We start from the raw sequence: 20,492 nt of genomic DNA, 5'->3' as shown, positions 1-20,492 counted from the left end.
AAGAGACTAGCATGTACTAGCATTTTTTTGAAAACCGATTAATTCATCGAAATAAAGGATGCAGTCACTATGATGTACATTTGAAATTGTTGTTGTCCGTGCGTTATATGTAGGTCTTTTGGACTTTAAATAAATAGTTTTAAATATTGTATTTCATCTGAATATACTTGTATATGTTTGAGATGGACCAAGATTTAATTGATTTCAGAGATTCTGTTGTGATGCAGGGTCACAGTGTTTAAAAAAGATAATTGCAATGCTTAATAATAATGTTGATGGAGATCTTTTATTTACTGAAGGACAGTGAAATGACTTATTTCATAAATAGCTATGAATTGATATGTGGTGTATAATAAGTGGACAGTGTTCCTTGGTTTGCTATCTAAAACTTTGCAAATTTTTTCATTCTGATGATTGATGACCTGGGATATTTGATGATTTGTGATGATTGATGACTTGAGATGCATGTGATGATTGATGGCATGTGATGATTGATGATATGTGATGATTGATGGCATGTGATGATTGATGATATGTGATGATTGATGATATGTGATGATTGATGACTTGTGATGATTGATGACTTGTGATGATTGATGACTTGTGATGATTGATGGCATGTGATGATTGATGACTTGTGATGATTGATGATAATTATGTGATGATTGATGACTTGTGATGATTGATGACTTATAATGATTATGACTTGGAATTAGATTGTGATGATTGATGAGTAATGACTTATATGTGTGTGATAGTTGAAATTATTGACTAAATTAATTGTAATATGTTTATTAAATTAGACTAAGTTTATGATGTGATGACGATTGATATGCATGTAAATGATTGTGATTTATAAATTATGTGACTGTTATAAATGTGTATGATTAAATGTGATACGAGTGATTGACTGATTTATAGATGTGATATGACTGATTGATAGATGTAACATGATTGGTGTGATGATTTAATGATAGATTTTATGTGACTAGTTCATTCAGTTGTAATGGTTGTTTGATTAAATGTGATATGAGTGATTGACTGATTTATAGATGTGATGTGACTGATTGATAAATGTGATGTGACTGATTGATAAATGTGATTTGACTGATTGATAGATGTGATTTTACAGATTTATAGATGTGATATTACTGATTTAGAGATGTGATATGACTGATTGATAATTGTGATTTGACTGATTGATAATTGTGATTTGACTGATTGACAGATGTGATATTACAGATTGATAGATGTAACATGACTGATTGAAAGATGTAACATGACTGATTGAAAGATGTAACATGAATGATTGAAGGTTGTTACATGAGTGAATGATAGAATGTAACATGACTGATTGAAAGATGTGACATGATAGATTGAAAAATGTAACATGACTGATTGAAAGATGTAACATGACTGATTGAAAGATGTAACATGACTGATTGATAGATGTAACATGACTGATTGATAGATGTAACATGACTGATTGAAAGATGTAAATGTCAGATTGAAAGATGTAACATGACAGATTGATAGATGTAACATGATAGATTGATAGATGTAACATGGCTGATTGAAAGATGTAACATGACTGATTGAAAGATGTAACATGACTGATTGAAAGATGTAACATGACAGATTGATAGATGTAACATGATAGATTGATAGATGTAACATGACTGATTGAAAGATGTAACATGACTGATTGATAGAATGTAACATGACTGATTGAAAGATGTAACATGACTGATTGATAGAATGTAACATGACTGATTGAAAGATGTAACATGACTGATTGATAGAATGTAACATGACTGATTGAAAGATGTAACATGACTGATTGAAAGATGTAACATGACTGAATGATAGAATGTAACATGACTGATTGAAAGATGTAACATGACTGACTGACTGTCTGTGATATGACTGATTGTTTCATGAGATGACTGATTGATGAAGTGATAATGTCATTTAAGCATGTAATGACTGATAAATGTGAAATGATTGAATGTGATGACTGATGGATGAATTGTAATGATTGTTACTGAAAATTCTATAATTATGTAAATGTTCTATGCTATTGAATAATGAATATAATAATTTATGTACAAGTTTATTGTGACAGAAAATGCACAATTGCTACTGAAATTTTATAATATGTTTAATTGTGTAACAAATTGTGACTGGAAATTAAAATGCATGATTAAGATTTTTACTGAAAATGCATAAAGAATTATTACTGAAATCAGGTTTTTCATTGCGAGGTTAACTTACTTTATTTTAATATTAAAGTTAAAGTTGAATTTACTGAAAATTATTCTTGTAATTGAGAATGTACATGTATAATATCAGATGACACGATTGCTTAATATTTTTTTCCTTAAATGATCACGTGTAACATAATTATTTACCTTTTAATAATTTCTTGCAAAATTGAATAAAAAATGTTTTTTCTACCGATTCCATAAAATCTTTACATTGTCTGTAGGCCAGTGTATTTAGTATCTGTGTAAGCAATGTAAGTTTTTTGTTTAGTTTTATAAGTATGATTAAGTATTTATTTCCCTTCTGAATTGCTGAATTCTGTCGATAAGTAACGGTTGGAGAAAACATGAAATATTTATCTTGGTTTTTTTTTTGAATAACAGCAAAGGATAGCAGCCACAATTGATTTTTGTTGGGCTTTCTTTTGTTGACATTTTTCATAAAAAGTGAAATATTGGTATTCGTTTCTCCATTAACAGGGCACGATAAAAGCTCTTTCACGTTTAAATTTATTTTTCTTATTGTTCGATATTGGTTATTTACTCATATACCATGGTGAATTCGATATCTCTACCATTAAATACACAGAAATGGGAATTTTCTGTTGTAGCTTTATTTAAAGTAGAAAAAATTGGAAGTTTTACCAATATATATTGTCCTGTACCACAGGTATTGAGAATTTTAAGTGCATACGTAATGAGGTGTCCTTTAAACGTATGAAGAACTGGGGATTGATTTCTGTTAATATTATTGTTCATGCCCGTTTTGCTGGGACGCATCGTTATAGCAACGGGGTATTATTTATGCATGCTTTTCATGGAACCTGATCAGAGTTGCCATGACGACGCCAAATTTCTCCAGGTATAGGTGAATTCATCCCATACATCTTTCCATTTACTATGTCTCCAACTTTCATGGGACAGTATTAGAAAATACTAGCAATGATGTGTTTTTGTTGTTGTTTTTAGCTAAGGAGCTGACTGTTGCTTTTGAAAAATTTATACTTTGCAATATTGATAAAGTTTTGAAAACTTTTTTTCTTCAATTTACTGTGATCAAAGGGATTTTATAAAATAAGAAGGTGGCTTTCTGCAATTACTCTGGTTAGTAAAATTCAATTATAAATTAATGAAATTTTTTGTCTTTATATTTTTTTATAGACTGTTTTAGTATTAAATTTTGTTTTAATGTTTTAAAATACAAAAAGAATTTGAGCAAATGATTTTTCAGTTGAAAATAATTAACTTTAAAATAAAATGAAAAGCAAGCACAATGTAATTCATTCATTCATTCATTCATTCATTCATTCATTCATTCATTCATTTATTTATTTATTTATTCATTCATTCATTAATTCAATCAGTCAGTCTTCATTCACTACCATCATCAAATTCTATTCGTTATGACCTATCATCACTCATCATCACTATAGTCATCATTGTCATCATCATATTCTTATCATTTTCTTGTTATATATTATCTTTCAATAATATTACTATACAATGTATGTGATTTCCTTAATGCTTTCATATAATAATATTTAGGAATTAAAAAAAAGTATCATGATACATCTACAACTAATGAATATATAAATATAACATAACTTTAATATAGCATTATTCATCTGTACACACCTTGAAATTTATTACTTATGTAATGCAACAAAACTTCCTGCTGTTTTTTTTGTGTTCTTGAAATCCGGTGACATTTATTTTTTGAAAAAATCGGCACAAATCGTGTTCCGATCGGAGTGATCAATCATTGTAAATTATTGGTTTATTACTGATCATTTTAACACCTCTTAATTAGCATGTAAAACAATGTGTTCTTTATTGATAGTGATGTTTAATACACCGTTTTAATTAAATTAATAAATTCAATTTTCTACGGAAAGTGCATTATCATAGAGCATTCTTGTGATTAAAATTACAAAAGTAATGAACACATTAATACATGTAATTTCCTTTTGTTGACTTTAATTGTACGGTATGTAATTTTTGGTTAAAGGTATTTGCTCATTTAAGTCACTGTAAAATTTCGGATTTTTAATTTTTTTTTTCCAGAAATCGCCTCATTTCTGATTGATTAGTATACATGTATCATCACCCTATAGTGCAGTAATGGGCTAACTCCTATTGAAATTTAATAGGAGTTAACACATTACTGCACTAAAGTGACAATTAATTAATAATACTTATATAATTTTTGAATGTGAATTGTTTCCTCCAATGAAGTCAATATTTTAACAATGCAGTTCTATTGGTTGACTGAAATAAGATGTCTCAAATTGAATTAGTCTCAAATAACAGTGTCTGAAACTAATTTAAAAAACTGCCTCAAATAAGTGTCTCAAAAATGTTTGGAAAAAAAAAAGAATGTATCAAATATTATAATTATCTCTATTAAACTACATGTACTTGCAAGTGATTTTTTAAAAATACAGACATATATTTTTTAAATATATGTTTAGAAAAATTTATTTCAAACAATTTTCTCAAATATATTAATATTTCAATTAACTGTCTCAAATATGTGTAATTGTGATGCATGCCTATTTTAAAATAACTGTTTTAAATAATCTCAATTCTAATCCATAAACAGCTCATTCATATAATTTTTGAAAAATTTTCACTGCAGTCAATGGTTAAAATTAATTTATCTTAAGTAAAATTATTTTTTCATTGTATAATTTTTCATCCTTAAAGAGAAATTAATATCTCATAATGCCTTGAAACAATGGATTACCGGTAAAAATTTAGCTTCCTTAAAAAAGCTGCTATTCTCCATCAAAATAAACTTCAAAATTAATAAATTATGATAATTATAAAGTAAAAAGTGATGTTTAAATCATGAAAAACAGTAATAAGTGTCAAATTCAGTCAGTAAAAAAGAATGGAATACATTGGCGTTGTTTTTTCAAATGTCATTTTTTTTAGTGTAAAACTTCATTTTTCTTCTAACTTTTTACCTTTCAATCAAATTGTAGTTATAAAATTGAGGACTATAATAATTTGTCACATGGGACATTTAGTAATCATCAAGTTCATACTGTTATCAAATAAGAGTTGATTTGGTCACGCCCTTTTTCTGATTTAAGTAAAAAAGGGACGGACATTTTATTGGTTTTATTTTGCCATTTTTCAGTAAATAACGTAGCTAAATTGCAATTGAAACCAAATTAAAGCGGTTGCGAACGTTTCTACCTGTAATTTCACGGCGGGACACCTAGGGGATGTAGAATTAACTCAATAACGGTAATTGAAAAATCAATCCAAGCATCTGATCATCACCGATATTATCACATTGCTGATTATTATAGGTTTCAGACGGTCGAGCATCACGAGTATCACTTGGACGCGTGTATCGTTGATTTGTATTTCGCTTGTATTACATTTAACAATTATCTTGTATTGTTTAATTCTTCCAATTATCCTCCTTAAGCGTTATCTTGATAACACTATTAAAGGTTAGGCTAAGCGACCATATTTACATTTGTTGAAATGACAGAAAAGGAGATTATGGAAATATCTCGAGAGTCGTGAATGTTTAAATGCCTATTTAGTTAATATTGTTGACACTTTGGTTTTTATATATTGGTGAATTGGATTTAAAAACTTTGATTTATTGTTGTTTATTTATTGTTTTCTTCTGAAGTTAATTTTGTCTTGGTCACTTTATGTAAATTTGTATCATATTTTTTGTGTATATCTTTTTTTAAGAAGTTTTAACTTTCAATTTAATTGGTACTTTCACATTCATCTGTCTTTGACATTTTTTTTAAAAACAATTTTTAAGCTTGATAACCTGAATCAGCAATTTGTTTAGGTTCAGCGGAGTGCAGTTGATTTAATGTCGGAGCTTAATTGTCCAAAGGACTTAAACATAGACTGTACAGAATTTGTATGTAAAGGCTTGCCCTATTTGGAATATGTCAGATTTTTTGGGGGGAATTTCAGTATTTTATATTGATCAGTCAACCAATGGTTATTAGAAAGCCCCAGGTCGTACTGCACAGATGTGTTGACCGGTGCGGCTGTATATTGGTGGCAATTGGACAATTAAATTAAGTCAAAATTGCCCGCTTCAAACATTCAATTTTAAGGAGTCTGGACAAAGTAGGTGGTTACTATTCAATTATTTATACTGTACATAAGGCAATCTTAGAGCATTATAAGTGTTATATGACCAATCAGATTGTTTCGCCCATCGTCAATTATTGTAATCCGATCCATAGTTCTGAAACTTATAAAGCTGCACTTGCAGCCCCTTTACCTTTTTGTCAAATGAATATCTTATAATACCAGAATCAGAGATCAGTTCCAAATTGACATTGATAAAACATTTTGTTATAATTATATAAGTTTTGATCAAAAAGACTGGTGGCCTCTGGTGGTTAAGGTGTCTGCCTCTCAACTCAAGGATTATGGGTTGCAGGAGCGCAACAAAGGGCAAGACGAAGTCTCCTCATATGACATACCAGTTTTGATTATTTCTATGACTCATGAATCAGGTTCAAGTAATTTTAGGTACTTGGGAAGTAAGGGAGCTTCCATTATAATCGAGCAATAATAGATTTAATAATGTAAAAAAGAAAATGCGGAGTTGCTGCCCCTAGCTAAAAGCATCAATGGCCTTTAAATCCTTAATCTTGGGCAATTTCCCTACATAAATTTTTAAGAGTATTCTAAATAAACAAACTTTGTTTTCACATATTTCAGCTTTTCTATTTCCTCCTATTTTTTATGAAGAAAAAAAATCCGTAATTATTTCATGTTATGCAAATAATGAATGAGCAAAAAAAACAATGAAGATATTTTTTATTTGTCTTTTTTTTTTATGTACAATTGCTTTGCATGTTGTAATAAAAAAAACGTAATTGTAATTCATATCCAACTTTTTATCGTTAAATTTGCACCTTCTTGACATTTTTATACAATGAACAAGAAAAAAACAAAACAAAATGGCTTAAAATAATGATTAGCATGCTTTTGTAAATTAAGATATAAGATTGTCATTAAATACACCTTATTTGCCCAAATTAGGAAATAACAGTTTTATTAAGAAGGCAGGACAAAGTCTTGTAAAATGAAGATTTACGAGCGAAGTTTTCAAAGGGAACACGTCTCTACTTCAGTTATATCAACATATAAATGGACATAAAACTGTCCTTTTAACTAATTTTACATATAACTGTTGTTTTACCGAACCCAGCTTTCCCCCCTGTTCCTGAAGAATTTTACATACTTGATTTTGAGAATAGATTGAAATGTAGTGTTTGAAATGGTTACATGCTTTGATTTTTAATTAGTGTATTGTTGGGATGTTTTTTTCCTGCATTGTCAGAAATTTATGATTTTATGCTAATTTATTCTGAACAATTTTATTGTCAAAAATGATAAACTTTACTGATTTAATGATAGATAGATAGGAGTTTAAACTTTCATCGGAACGGAAATACAAATATGGAATTTTCTTAAAATTGAGCACAGACACTCTCCAAAAGAAAGACTTACAGTAAGATTTTGATTTTAGGAATAGCGGTTATTATTTTAATGCATGCTAAATATTGTTAAATGTTTCAGAAAATTTAATTTCTTTTTAGCATTTTTTTTCTTGCAATTTTGCAAGATATTTTCATTTTTACTTTATTTTTTTGTCATGCATCCTTAATAATTTGGTGCTTGAAAACAATGCATTAAAAAATTTAAGTGAACAATTATTGTTTAGTTGTGCATTTTAACCATGTAATACAATAATTTGCTTTTTAATCTTTGCATCATCTAGAACAGTAATTCCTAATTCTGTGAGTGTCTATTAATTTTCTAAAAATTCTTTAGGTTTCATAGATTAGTTTGTTTCATTTTGATTTTTTTTTTTTGGAAGTGCTACTTTAAGAATGTCATCGCAATAGGACATTATTTTGATATCTTGTTAATATAAAGAAACAAAATACAAAAAAAGAAACGCAGCCCGTAATTATTGTTATTCTTTAACTCTAATATTTTAAATGCACATTCAAACTGGACAAGGTCATTCATTTTTAGGGAAAATTTCTGATTATATACTGAAATAAAAAGCGACCAATGCAGACCATGATTAAACAGCACAGATATGCTAGCCAATCTTGGTCTGCACTGCAGGCTTAAAGAGATAATAATACCTGAAGCTCTAGTGACAATGCTGCCAGCACATCATCCTTCAAATATTAATTGAAGTATTTGAAAAAAAAAATTAAGAATAAAAATCTGCCCTATAAAAACAAAATTGGAATTATATATAATTGATAAATTTGTTTCATGTATTTCCAGGCATGATGTCAAATTGAATGAAAAGTATCTGTGGAAGAATCGACCCCTGTAGTACACCAAGTGGAACAAGAAACTTTGGAACAACTCACTTGACTTGTTTCAATATGGCTCATTAGATAAACATTAAATAACGGGCAGAAGTTGCAATAGAGCACTTAACATTGTGCTAGTTTTGCAGTTTCTTAAATTAATTTTAAAAGCTAATGGAAAGGTCATTTTCGTCATAATACAGTCAAACTTAATCTGAAACTTGGAGAAAAATGGCACTTACCAGTGGAAGAAAACTTTGCAAGCTTGATGCAATTTGTGCCAAGTTGAAGCAGATAAGTAACAAAGAACAAACAAAGCCGATTGAAGAAAATGGTATTGATGGCATAGTTAAAGAAAAAGAAGAATCAATTGTTGAGTCACCAACAAATTTGTCTGTGAAATGCTCTAATAATAATATAATTGGAAAAGCTGATTTAAATTCCTTAGAGAATGAAGATTCTGAAAGTAATGGTTTAGATCTAAGTAAGAAGGCCAGGATTGATCCACCTCTTGAAAAGAGTAATGAAAATGGGGTTCTGTCTGAAGAAGTGGAAAATGATCATGGAGCAGCTAATACTGCTACTGCTAATGTTGTAGATGACAGTAATGCTGGAGATTTTAAATCTGTTATTACTGATAAAGCAAAGCCTCTTGTAGGATCTGGTCGCAGGAAAAGGGCCATTCCAAGAAGTATATCTCAAGTAAGGGACTTTTACGATCATGTTGACAGTAAAGATGAATTAGCAGATTATAAAATTAATAACCAAAATACAGATTTTCCACCTGAGGATATATATGAGAGTGAGAAAGACACTAGTGGTTCTGGTAGGGATTCACTCTCTTGTTCTAATGACTTTAGCCATGAGGCAACAGATTTGTCTATGTCAAATAATTCCAAAGTTTTGGGTCATTCCGGTGAATCTTTCAAATCAAGACATTCTTCTGAATTTGAGAATGGCATAAACTTATCAACACCCCTTGATCTCAGTATGAGTCGCAGTAAAGATGATGATGATTCTATTAACGGATATTTATCAAGTGACGAAGATGATGTTGGTGGTGATGATGACGACGATGATGATGATTTTTTCCATCCAGATAGAAATCTAGTCATTGATGAGGATAAAAAAGCCAGTCAGTGTTCAGCACCTAACTCTGCTAGTGCGAGTCAAAGGAACGCTGGTAGCGAGCAAGCTGCCCACCTTAAGGATTATGCTGAGAACACTATGAATGAACTGATCTCTATGTATGGGTTTGGAGGCTCAGCCGGTCGCGATGCCTCCAAACAGTTGCCGATGATGAACTTCGGTGCGATTCTCCAGCAACAAGGTGGCGAACAATTGTCACCGGGGGCATCACGGTCATCAGTATTTACAAGTTACAGTAACCAACCAATGAGCAGTGGAGATGAGGAGTCACGTGACAGCTCTATAGCAACAATGAAAGGCATCTACTCTAACTATGTGAACTCAAGTTCAGCTTCATCCAGCAAGATACAAGGTTTGTTCTATAATATATTTATTCATGTGATGAGACTGGTTTTGAAAAAATCAGGAAGATGAGACTGGTTATGGGGAAAAAAGTTTAGACTGTTTTTATATTTTTGGGGGTGGTGGGGGGAGTATATTGTTAGTTAAATTTAACTATCAGCCTGCTAGCAGTGACTCAGAATTTACCAGTGCAGACAAAGATCAACTGGTACATCTGTGCCAGCTGAACATGGTCTGCAATGTTTGCTATTCAGTCGGTGCTTATTTTGAAATATTCCGTTAAAATAATGAATGGTTTTGTCCTGATTGAAAGATGTCAAAGTCCATTTTGAAAAAAATTTAGCAGGGAAAGGGTTAAACAGGATCTATCTAATAGGACATGGTAAAAAGGTTACATTGAATATATATATATCAGAATTGAAAAGGATGTATGAACAGAAGAGAATACAATATAACAGAATAGAATAAGAAAATAAGAATAATAAACTAATAGTATAGAAAGTATAGAACAGAATAGAATGATAAAAAATATTGTAGATACTAAAAAAGAACACAACTTGTAATGAATAGCATAGAATAGTACAGGGTAGGATAGAAAAAAAGTATAAAATATACAATAGAATGGGATTAAGTATAGAACAGAATAGAACAGGGTTAAAAAGAAAAAGTATAGAATATACAATAGAATTGGATACAAAATAGAACAGAATAGAACAGGGTAAAAATAGAAAAAGTATAGAATAAAAGTATAAAATATACAATAAAATGGGATACGGAATAGAACAAAATAGAACAGGGTTAAATAGAGAAAGTATAGAATATACAATAGAATTGGATACAAAATAGAACAGAGAATAGAACAGGGTTAAAAAGAAAAAATATAGTATAGAATATACAAAAGAATGGGCTACAGAATAGAACAGAATAGAACAGGGTAAAATAGAAAAAATATAGTATAGAATATACAAAAGAATGGGATACGGAATAGAACAGAATAGAACAGGGTTAAATAGAAAAAAGTATAGAATATACAATAGAATGGGATACAGAATAGAATAAAGAAAATTATACTAGAAAATAAACAGTGTAGAATACAAAATACAAAAGAGACAGAATAATTGTTTGACTGTTTAAGCCATATGTTTCATCTCACCAGAATTCACAAAGATCCATAACTGATAAACTGAATAAATGAGATATTTGTCATCTGTAAAATACAGAATCTGTAAGGACAGATGGCTGTGATGTTATCTCACACTGTGCTGCAGCTCTATAATGTAATTAATAATACCTGATCATTTATAAAACATGTCTTCGTTTAAAATTACTGATTTTCTTGATTGAAAATAATACACATAACAATATGACGGTGATTAAAAATCTTTCTGTGTGATCAGTTGTCAGGGAGAAAAAATAAAATATAAACTAAAAGAAATGAATCTAGAAAAAATTGATTTTAGAGAAGAAAAAAACAACAACAAAAATTGAGAAAAGAAATACAAAGGCAATTCTATGATGGTATAAATAAATTTTTCATCGTAAAAATAGAGTGGTAAATAATAAATATCACCACTTTGTGATTCTTGTCACAAGTAAAGGGCAAGACTTGTGACAAGTCGGGGGACGGTATTCAACAGCAAAAGCTGATTTTTGTAACTTAACGGGCAGATGGACCCTTATTAATCATAGAGTACATACTTTTAATTTATATATTTAATTTTATATAATGTCTCCGTCAATCAAAATCAATAAATAACTTAAAAAGCTTCTCTCAACAAAAAAAGTTTATGAAATCAAAATTGCCACATTTTTTATAAAGCAAATTTAAAACCAATAATTCATTTTTTTAAAACGTTTTTCACTAAATTATACATTAACCTTTTTACACATTCAAAAATGAAATAATAAAAAATGATTACGGCTAGGTAGATCTGTTTTACGTACATTCTCACGAATAAGTTGTTTAAACTTTTTATTTTATTTCTCAAATCTGTCAATAAAATGAAAGCTTTGAACAAGTTTCTTTCTTCTTTTTGCATATTTCTATACAAGCAACTCCAAACACAGATTAAACTCCATGGTAGCTGTTCAAAACACGGGCAAAAATGTTTTTGAATATTATAATTTTATAATGTAGGGTCCTTGTCATAAATAAATAAGAAATATTGGCAGAAAAAGTTCAAAAATTCTATTCAATGAAATGGCTTTAAGAGTTAGATTTCGAAATATAATTAAAATGCAGAATATGATTCAAATTTTTAATGTGTTCAGTGAAAAAAATTTTTTTTTTCCTTTCATTATTTAGAAAAAGAGAATTTGTGGATAGATTATTGTTTACAAATCAATGTAAAAATTTACATTAAGAAAGATCTTTTTTAGGTTTATATTCATGTACTGTGATTGATCCATTTTGATTGTAAAAATGGAAAAAAATTGTGTTCGACTGCTCTTGATCATTGTAATTTATATAAAGATTTTGTCTTTCATAATTTGGTGGGTGTATTAAATGTATTAAAGTTTAAATATGAATATAATAAATCTGAAGGTCAATAAATTGTATATCACTCTTACTGTTAGTGACAATTACAACTTGTTGTGCCACAAGTAGCAAAAACCAGGGTTGGAGATTATAATAGAAATTTTCTAATCTCCAACTCAAAGCTCTCAGGTATTTGATTGGTCAGAAACTGACACAGAATGACTTAAGTCTGACCAATGGAAAATACTGCATTCAAGAGTAATATAGCTTATCAAGGGTTTGTTATATAAGTGTCTGGGGTAAGATTTCTGCTGGACTCTTATTGTCTCAGTCTGGCCCAGGTACTTCTGCGATTTATCATTAGTCCCGTGCTGCACTTTATATAATTATGTTTAAACAAATGAACATTACACATGAAAACTCTAAATTTATGAAAATAGACTGTCCATCTTTCAATATGAACAAAACCATTAATAAATTTTGGGGGAAATTTTTAAATATATATTCTGACTGTATAGCAAACAGTGCAGACCATGATCAGACAGCAAAAAACTATGGTACTTAAGTGCCATATGAAGGCCAGGTAGAGTTCGAAACCCACACACTTTTTGGTGAGAGGCACAATTCTTAATTATCTTGCCACAAATTCCAATTTTTGAGAAAACAAAATAATCTGAGCTGAAGTAAAAAAAGCACGACTGTATATGATTTAGTTAATGGACATATGATACTAAAACTGTCTTAGATAGGTATCTATTCCTCGATAAAATTTGATAAATCTTCAAAATCTAAGATACAATGTATAATATTAGGAATTTATAAAGTTTTGAGGTGAAAGAAAATGAGTATGATATATCGCTAGTCATAAAATCTGTCAAACATTGTTTTATATTAAAGTCAAGCAGAAAATCGTGATGTAAAATATTAGGAATATATCTATATAACTCGTAAAATATCAACTTAAAATAACGCTGATTTATGATTTATCATGTTAAATATTGAGATGGCCGTTTTAATAATTCTTGAAATTTTTATACATGTGCTGTAACTTCCCTTAGTATAATCAGTTGCTGTTAGATGCGGTTATATTGATATGAATATTAATTATAATCACCTTGAATTAGCACTTGGCACTATCATTATAGCCAGTGAGGTCTGAGCCTGTATTTAGCCCAGCAGTCTGACCTGATGATGGTCGGCTCTATACTGCAACAGTTATTTTATCAGATGATATAGATATATTTAAAAAACAATTCAGTTGTTCAGATTCTGAAAAATTTAAAAAAAATGAAATTTTATAATTCAGTCCCTATTCAGAAAAAAATTAGGCATTCATTATACATGTTTTTCATATGTGACATCATTCGGCATCAATTTATTAAGAATTGCTATTTAGACAACATACATATTTATTTATTCAGACTATATTAAGATTTATTTTCATTATTTTCTCTCCAGATAGAAAAAAAAAAATGTCGAAAAGTCCTGGTTTCATTCTGAAAAACATTTTCAGAAACTGTGAATGTTAATTGTTTTTTGTCTCAATTTTTTTCTCCCTACTTTGGTTAAAATTTTGCTTATAGTAAACATTTTCAAGTTTGTTTAGACTTGAAAAATTATATTTAATAATAAAGTAACCCCGGCTAGTAAATTTAACATGGTTATTAAAGCATTAATGTATCAACTACAAAAACGGAGACAAAGTTCTATAAACCTATCTCAACAATACACTGGAACACTTATTCCAATATTATACTTAAAATATTGAATTTTGCAGGGATCATTTTTCTAGTTTATTTGTAGATTTACCAAATTCTATGGTACATAAATCATTAATTTGAGCAGATCACAGAATTCTAACTGGGGTGTATTGAACTGTGAAGTATTGAACATATTGTATGGCAGTAGGTTGCTATGGTATTTAATAAACAAACTTAACTTTTATGAATATAATGCACATTTTAATCTATATCTGCATAAACTCGGGCCTGTATTCATTTCATGACAAAATAGTTTTTGAAAATAAATACATACAGATATGTTAAGTATGCAAAGATTTTGTAGATTTCCTATGATTTGAAACACAAAAAAAAAAGAAAAAAAAAAAAAATAGGGAAAAATCAAAAAGAGTAATAATGACTTCAGATAATTTCTTGCTGCCCACTGGGACAAATGAGTTTGAATCTCTGTGCATGTCTTATTTCTTCTTATGCAGTAGTAAGGTAAGGTTACTATAGGCCCTTTAAAAGCAGTGTCAAGCTCAGAAAAGTCACATTTTATTATGGTCTAAATGATAATAATGTATGAAGTATGTAATTGAAAATTTATCATGGCTTATAAATGCATAATATTATGCTGCCTTATGAAATGTTTTCCTTTTTTAGACTCTTATGAAATGTTTTCCTTTTTTAGACTCTTATGACATGTTTTCTTTTTTTTTTTTTTTTTTTGCCTTTATATGAATTGTTTTCTTTTCTTCAGCCTAATAAAATGTTTGATTTTTAGCAGGCATTATAAGTACTTCTATACTTAAATTAACAAGTTGCTCTATTTCACATAGAATTGGTATAAAATTGGACATCTGAAAATTTGCTAGATTAACTGACAAATCAATGTTCTAGTTAAATTAAAACGGTAATTTATTCATTGTGAAATTCAAGTAAGATCTTGAAGTCAAAAATGATGATTGACATAAATATCTAAAGGTTGAATTTTACCTATTGTTCAGAACAGTTGGAAAATTGTACTTATTCAGTTGCATGGTTAGGAATAAATTAACAAGAAATTGGTAGATTATAAACTTTTCTTTTTGTGAAAAAGCATAATGAATCCGTTTTAATATTCATGAAAGTGAAATTGTGTGATGTCTTCAAAAAAAAAAATTCTAGCAGCCGTCATTGAATAAATTGACCAGTTAATTTTACAAAATTTTGAAGACGGTGTAGTATTTGATTAAGAATAAATTAATTATTTATCATTCAGTTGATCTATATTTTAGGTTTTTACTTGTTCTAGTTCTACGTAATAGCTCTAGACTTCTCAAAAGAAAGAAATGAGGGTTTCAATGATAATAACCCTAAAATCCTGCTTAAACCAAAAGTGATTAAACCATTACCACCAGTATAGAGCCAGGCTAGCCTGCACATCCGTGTAGTCTAACCTGCAGGATCTTAATTAGAATAGATACTATTGGCTGTCAGACTTGAAATTTTCATCTTGATATCCCCAAAATTGAAAATGGACAGTTCCAAAATTGGAAGTTGGACTTGTCTATTTAAGAAATTTGGGTTGAAGGTTAAAATGACATAAATATAGAAATCTTTTTTAGAAAATATGACAAAATTATAATATACATTGTATTATACTTTTTGATAAAGTTTTTACACGCCAATATACTCTAAAGGTATAATAACACCATTAGCATCTGTCACAGAGAAATGCATCCTTATCGTATTCCATTGTTGCTCCGAAAAATAGGTGATCTTTTTAATCAAATTAACAATTAATGGAGTTGTTTCCATGGAAAAACCTGAAAGATGCATGTTTTAGTAATAATAAAAGAATAAGAAGCAAGAACAAAGGACAACAGAATTATCAAGAAAATAATGTAGTTAGAAAGTTACTGAGCAGCTATCATGGAAAATGTCTTTATTGATTGGTAATTGACATGTTTGAATCGTGTTTGGTGTTATTTGATAAATTATTAAAGGTAGTTTGAAAGAAATCTTTACATCAATTGTTGGGCTTCTATGGTAACGAAGCAAAATAATAATCAAAATTTATTGATATTTACACAGCTCAGTGTTTTCCAGATCGATGTGTATCCGCACTGACAGCCGTCAAAAGAATTAAACTGTCCGAGGATAGGTTTTATTTCTTGGGCGTAATTATTGGTGTTATTAGGTCTGCTGTCAAGGTATTATTGCTTCACGATGAAATGAGAATTTAATTGTTTCAAAGGAGTTTTGTTATCTGAAAAAGAATGATCAGACATTTTTTTATCAATTTAGCAAGTTGGTCTGAGCACCAAGCTGATGTTTGCTAAGGTATGAATCTTGATGACTGAAAGGAGATTGCTCCAAAATCAAGTGACCTTTTTTTACTGTATTTTAAGGGAATGTGTTGCATGCTAAAACAAGTAAGAATCTGAAAAAAAAAAAAAAAATTCAAAGGCTTTTGAAATTATAATTATTTAAATTTAAAAGGGTACTTAAATCCGTGCAGGTCTTGCCAGGGATTAAACCCAGTAGTCTGCCCTAGTAAAATAATAGCTACTGCCTACAAATTTACATGTACTTTTTTATAATGCATTTTTTTTTTCCATCTGATATTTTGATATGACTTGTGACATACAAGTCAAAAATGGATTTGTATATTTCAGTTTATAATTTCTAAAAATAAAATTTCAGTTTTGTTTAAACTTTATGCATAATCATATAAAATTCCCATATGATTCTATATGCATATATACTTTGCTAAATCTACAGAATGCATTAAACCATTAAGGAGTGACTAAGACAACCCAAGATGAAAGATAGTTTAAAGTAGCAACCTTGGAACTTTTAACCTGGCTTTAATTGTTTTAGTTACTGCTCAAAGTAATCTATGAACCTTGAGATAAATGTATGTCAAATGAAATACTTTTTCTTGTGTGAAGTATGCTCAAAATACAGGAAAAAAGAATATGATTTAAAAAAACAATAACTGTTTCTTAATTGTTGGATGTGTGCTTTAAAAAAATAGGTCTAGACCAGTAAATTTTGTGTGCAAAATGTCAGATCATTTTCTCTGACCGTTTTTTTAGAATGATTATTATTACTATGAAAAATGACCCAAAATGCAACGCTTTTCACTCAAATTTGGCTAAGAATAGCACAACTATATGATTTTCAATGTAGTTTAGTCGATTTCTGAGTATATTTATGAATTTTCTTTTGCATATCATTCTGTTTTAAGTGTCCCAGTTGATCCAATTTATTAAATTGATTTTATTAAACAGAGTAGTCAAAAGTTCAAGCTTGTTCAGACTGGCTGGATCTTTATCAACCATGGTCAAGCATCCTAATTTTGCCACCAGAGATAATGAAAGAAAAAATGCACAAATTAGACCTTTAGTTAAGTTGAAAATATTGCATTTATGCATTTATTTTGAACTTTAAATCAATAATTGATCAATAAACAATGTATTCCTTTATATAATTACATATATTTATCTGAAATTATACAGCTTATAGCACACACAAGTGATAAAAGTTACCTGTCATTGCTATAATACTTATGTACAAAATCATAAGACAAAAGACTTTAACGGTAACAACTAATATCTATGATAAAAATGGGAGATTTTTTTTAAAGGACAATAAAGATAATGTTAAGGTTACTGTAATTTTCTATACCTGTGTCAATATTATAGAACCCGACAATAAATCATCATCGTCAAAAATGGTTCGGCTAATAAAAACCGTAAACGTAAACGTCTTTGTAAGGTTTAAGGAGGAAAAGTTTTGTCCCGTTGTCATGGCAACTGTCAATCAGAATTACCGACAATTGGTGCTTAACTTGACAATGCCAATTTAAAAAGACAATAATCAATTAACAGGTGTTTGCTTGTGAGGTATTCAGCAAACAAATGAAAAGGCTGAACATCCACCATTATCATGTAACATGATCATTATCAAGTTCGTTTTATGAAAAAAAAAAAAAAAAGAAAAAAAAAAAAGCAATGAAATTAGTAACTTGTAGTTTAATTTTAAGCTAGGGAATGAATGTTTGATATTTTTATATTCTTCAGTTTTTGACTTGAGTGAAATGACCTGATTGCGTGCGCTACCATTATTTCATAATAGGGCTATATATAGGCCTGTCTACTGAATTCAAAATTTAAGGCTTTCACTACCTTGAAAAAATTTCAATAAGCAAGTTGGAACTGTGTAAGTTAAGTCTGCTATACTGCTATGTCTTCCTTCTGTAAGACTGTTGAATAACAATCTGTTTTTAGAAACAAATAATTTATGGCCTATCAGTTATCATATCATACAATATAATAATTGTATTAAATAATATTATAGCCTATTTTTAGTTAAAACTTATATGTTATATATATTTAAGCTTGATTATGATAAATCTTTATTGAGCTTTTTTTGAGTCCACTTCCTGTAATTAATCTGAGAATTTTTTGTCATGTAAGAAAACATGGTATTGGTTAATACATAATTTATTTTAGTTCGATTGTGAAGGAAGCTATAAGCTTATAGACATACTTTCGAATCCGTTCCTGCGGAACCAACCAGTACTGAGCAATGAGTGTAAAGTTTCTTGCTCAAGGAAACAACGACTTGCCCCTGACAGGGTTTGAACCCATGCGGCTAGCGACCATTGGATTACTTAAGTCTGACACGTTAACCACTTAACCATTTTGACCCTCAGTATGGCTCAAACCCATCACCCCTAGGGTTTTAGAGACAGATACATTATCCCCCAGACCACTGCTTCTCTATCGCTTCCCGTACAGCTTATTTAAGTTTTATCTTATCATCAGTTTGAAAATATTGAAGAATGAAATTCAGTCCTTCACAAATTTTATTGTTTCATTATAACAGATTTACCAGCGTTACAAGTGGTTTTTACTGTGACAATTTATTAATATGTTTGTTTGATTGTATAAAGCATGGTGAGGGGGGTAAAAAAGTTTACGGAATTTGACTTGAACTTAAAATAACTGCCACGTCTATAGATGTCAGTGTTGATTATAATGTTACATTAAATTCTTTATGAGAAAATTTCATAGTGTATTAATCGGAGCCTTTGATGTGATAAGTTTAAACAATGGCATGAAAATGAAATGTAGGCGGGACTTAAATAAATTTCCTTTGTAGTTAAGGTAACATTAGTAAATCGCGAAATTACAATCTTAGGATGTCCAAAATTTATTCGACATAATGAATAAATCATTAATTTGACAAGAAAACACGCGAGCCTTCCCTTTCATCTTTCCAAACTACAGTAAAAAGTATAATTTTTGTCATAAAATTATAATTTATGTGGTCCCGAATGGCCCATGTTTTATTGTAGTTTATACGAGTTCTGAAGAAAATCTCCAAACTAACATTTCCTGTGTTGTTTAAAACAGCCGTGCACATAGATTTGATAATTTCATGTAATAAATATTAAAACGATACTAAAATACGAGCTAGTTGCTGTGGCACGTATCTTGTTGCATGCCTTTTCTTTCTTTTTTTTTCCTCAAGTGCCCGCTAACTCACCTTGATCAGGGAAAACCTGCAAGTTTCTGATCATTAAATGCATAAGTTTCATTTAAATAATTAATCACAAAGGATTTATTTGGTAAATTATTGTGTACGTATATGATTGAACGTATTATTTTCACGATTTTACGCGGCTTTTTGGCTAATTTGTCTTTCTTCATAACAATTACATCGCAAATAAATCAGTAAATTCATGAATAAAATGGGAATTTTGGCAAAAAATGGCCATAAGTGATAAATTTATTATAGCAAATTAATTCAAATTACCCAACTTTTCATTCAAAAGAGAAACTTTTCTCATCAATTTTGTACCATTTTACAAAAAAAATGGATGAGCAAAAATGCATCATTTTGACAGAAAGGAAAGCTCAATTTAGTCACATTAAACTTTGATATTTCTCATTTAAATTGAATGTATTGAAAAAGTTGGCATAATTCGAGTTAGGTCAGTCCATGGCTGAGTGGTTAGGGTTGTTGACTTGTGGGTTTGAATCCTGACCTGAGGTCTTCCTTTGCTAGTAAAGCTGGAAAGTCGCCATATGACCTACACTGTGTTTGTGAGATGTATAACAAACAAAAAAAGAAAAATAATTTATCATGAGTTATCTTTTTTTTTTAACTACATGTGCTAATATATATAATAATGTAAGTCAAA

At 29.6% G+C, this 20,492-nt stretch overlaps 1 protein-coding gene across 2 annotated transcripts in view; it reads left to right on the top strand.

Annotated features, from left to right (window-relative positions):
* LOC132759335 (zinc finger protein castor homolog 1-like) overlaps window positions 1-20,492 on the top strand; it is a 31,869-nt gene continuing 11,377 nt past the window's right edge. Inside the window, exons 1-2 of one of the 2 annotated variants that reach the window (XM_060751103.1) lie at window positions 1-109; window positions 8,574-10,103. In XM_060751103.1, coding sequence (XP_060607086.1) covers window positions 8,834-10,103 — 1,270 coding nt within the window. In that variant the 5' untranslated portion in view covers window positions 1-109; window positions 8,574-8,833. Of the gene's footprint in view, window positions 110-1,893; window positions 3,369-8,573; window positions 10,104-20,492 lie in introns of those variants that run through there. The other variant, XM_060751094.1, reaches the window with a different exon arrangement.

Source organism: Ruditapes philippinarum, unplaced genomic scaffold (genome assembly GCF_026571515.1).
Source record: "Ruditapes philippinarum isolate M1 unplaced genomic scaffold, ASM2657151v2 ctg995_1_1_1_1, whole genome shotgun sequence".
Taxonomy (NCBI): domain Eukaryota; kingdom Metazoa; phylum Mollusca; class Bivalvia; order Venerida; family Veneridae; genus Ruditapes; species Ruditapes philippinarum.
This window is presented reverse-complemented; position numbering and strand designations above follow the sequence as displayed.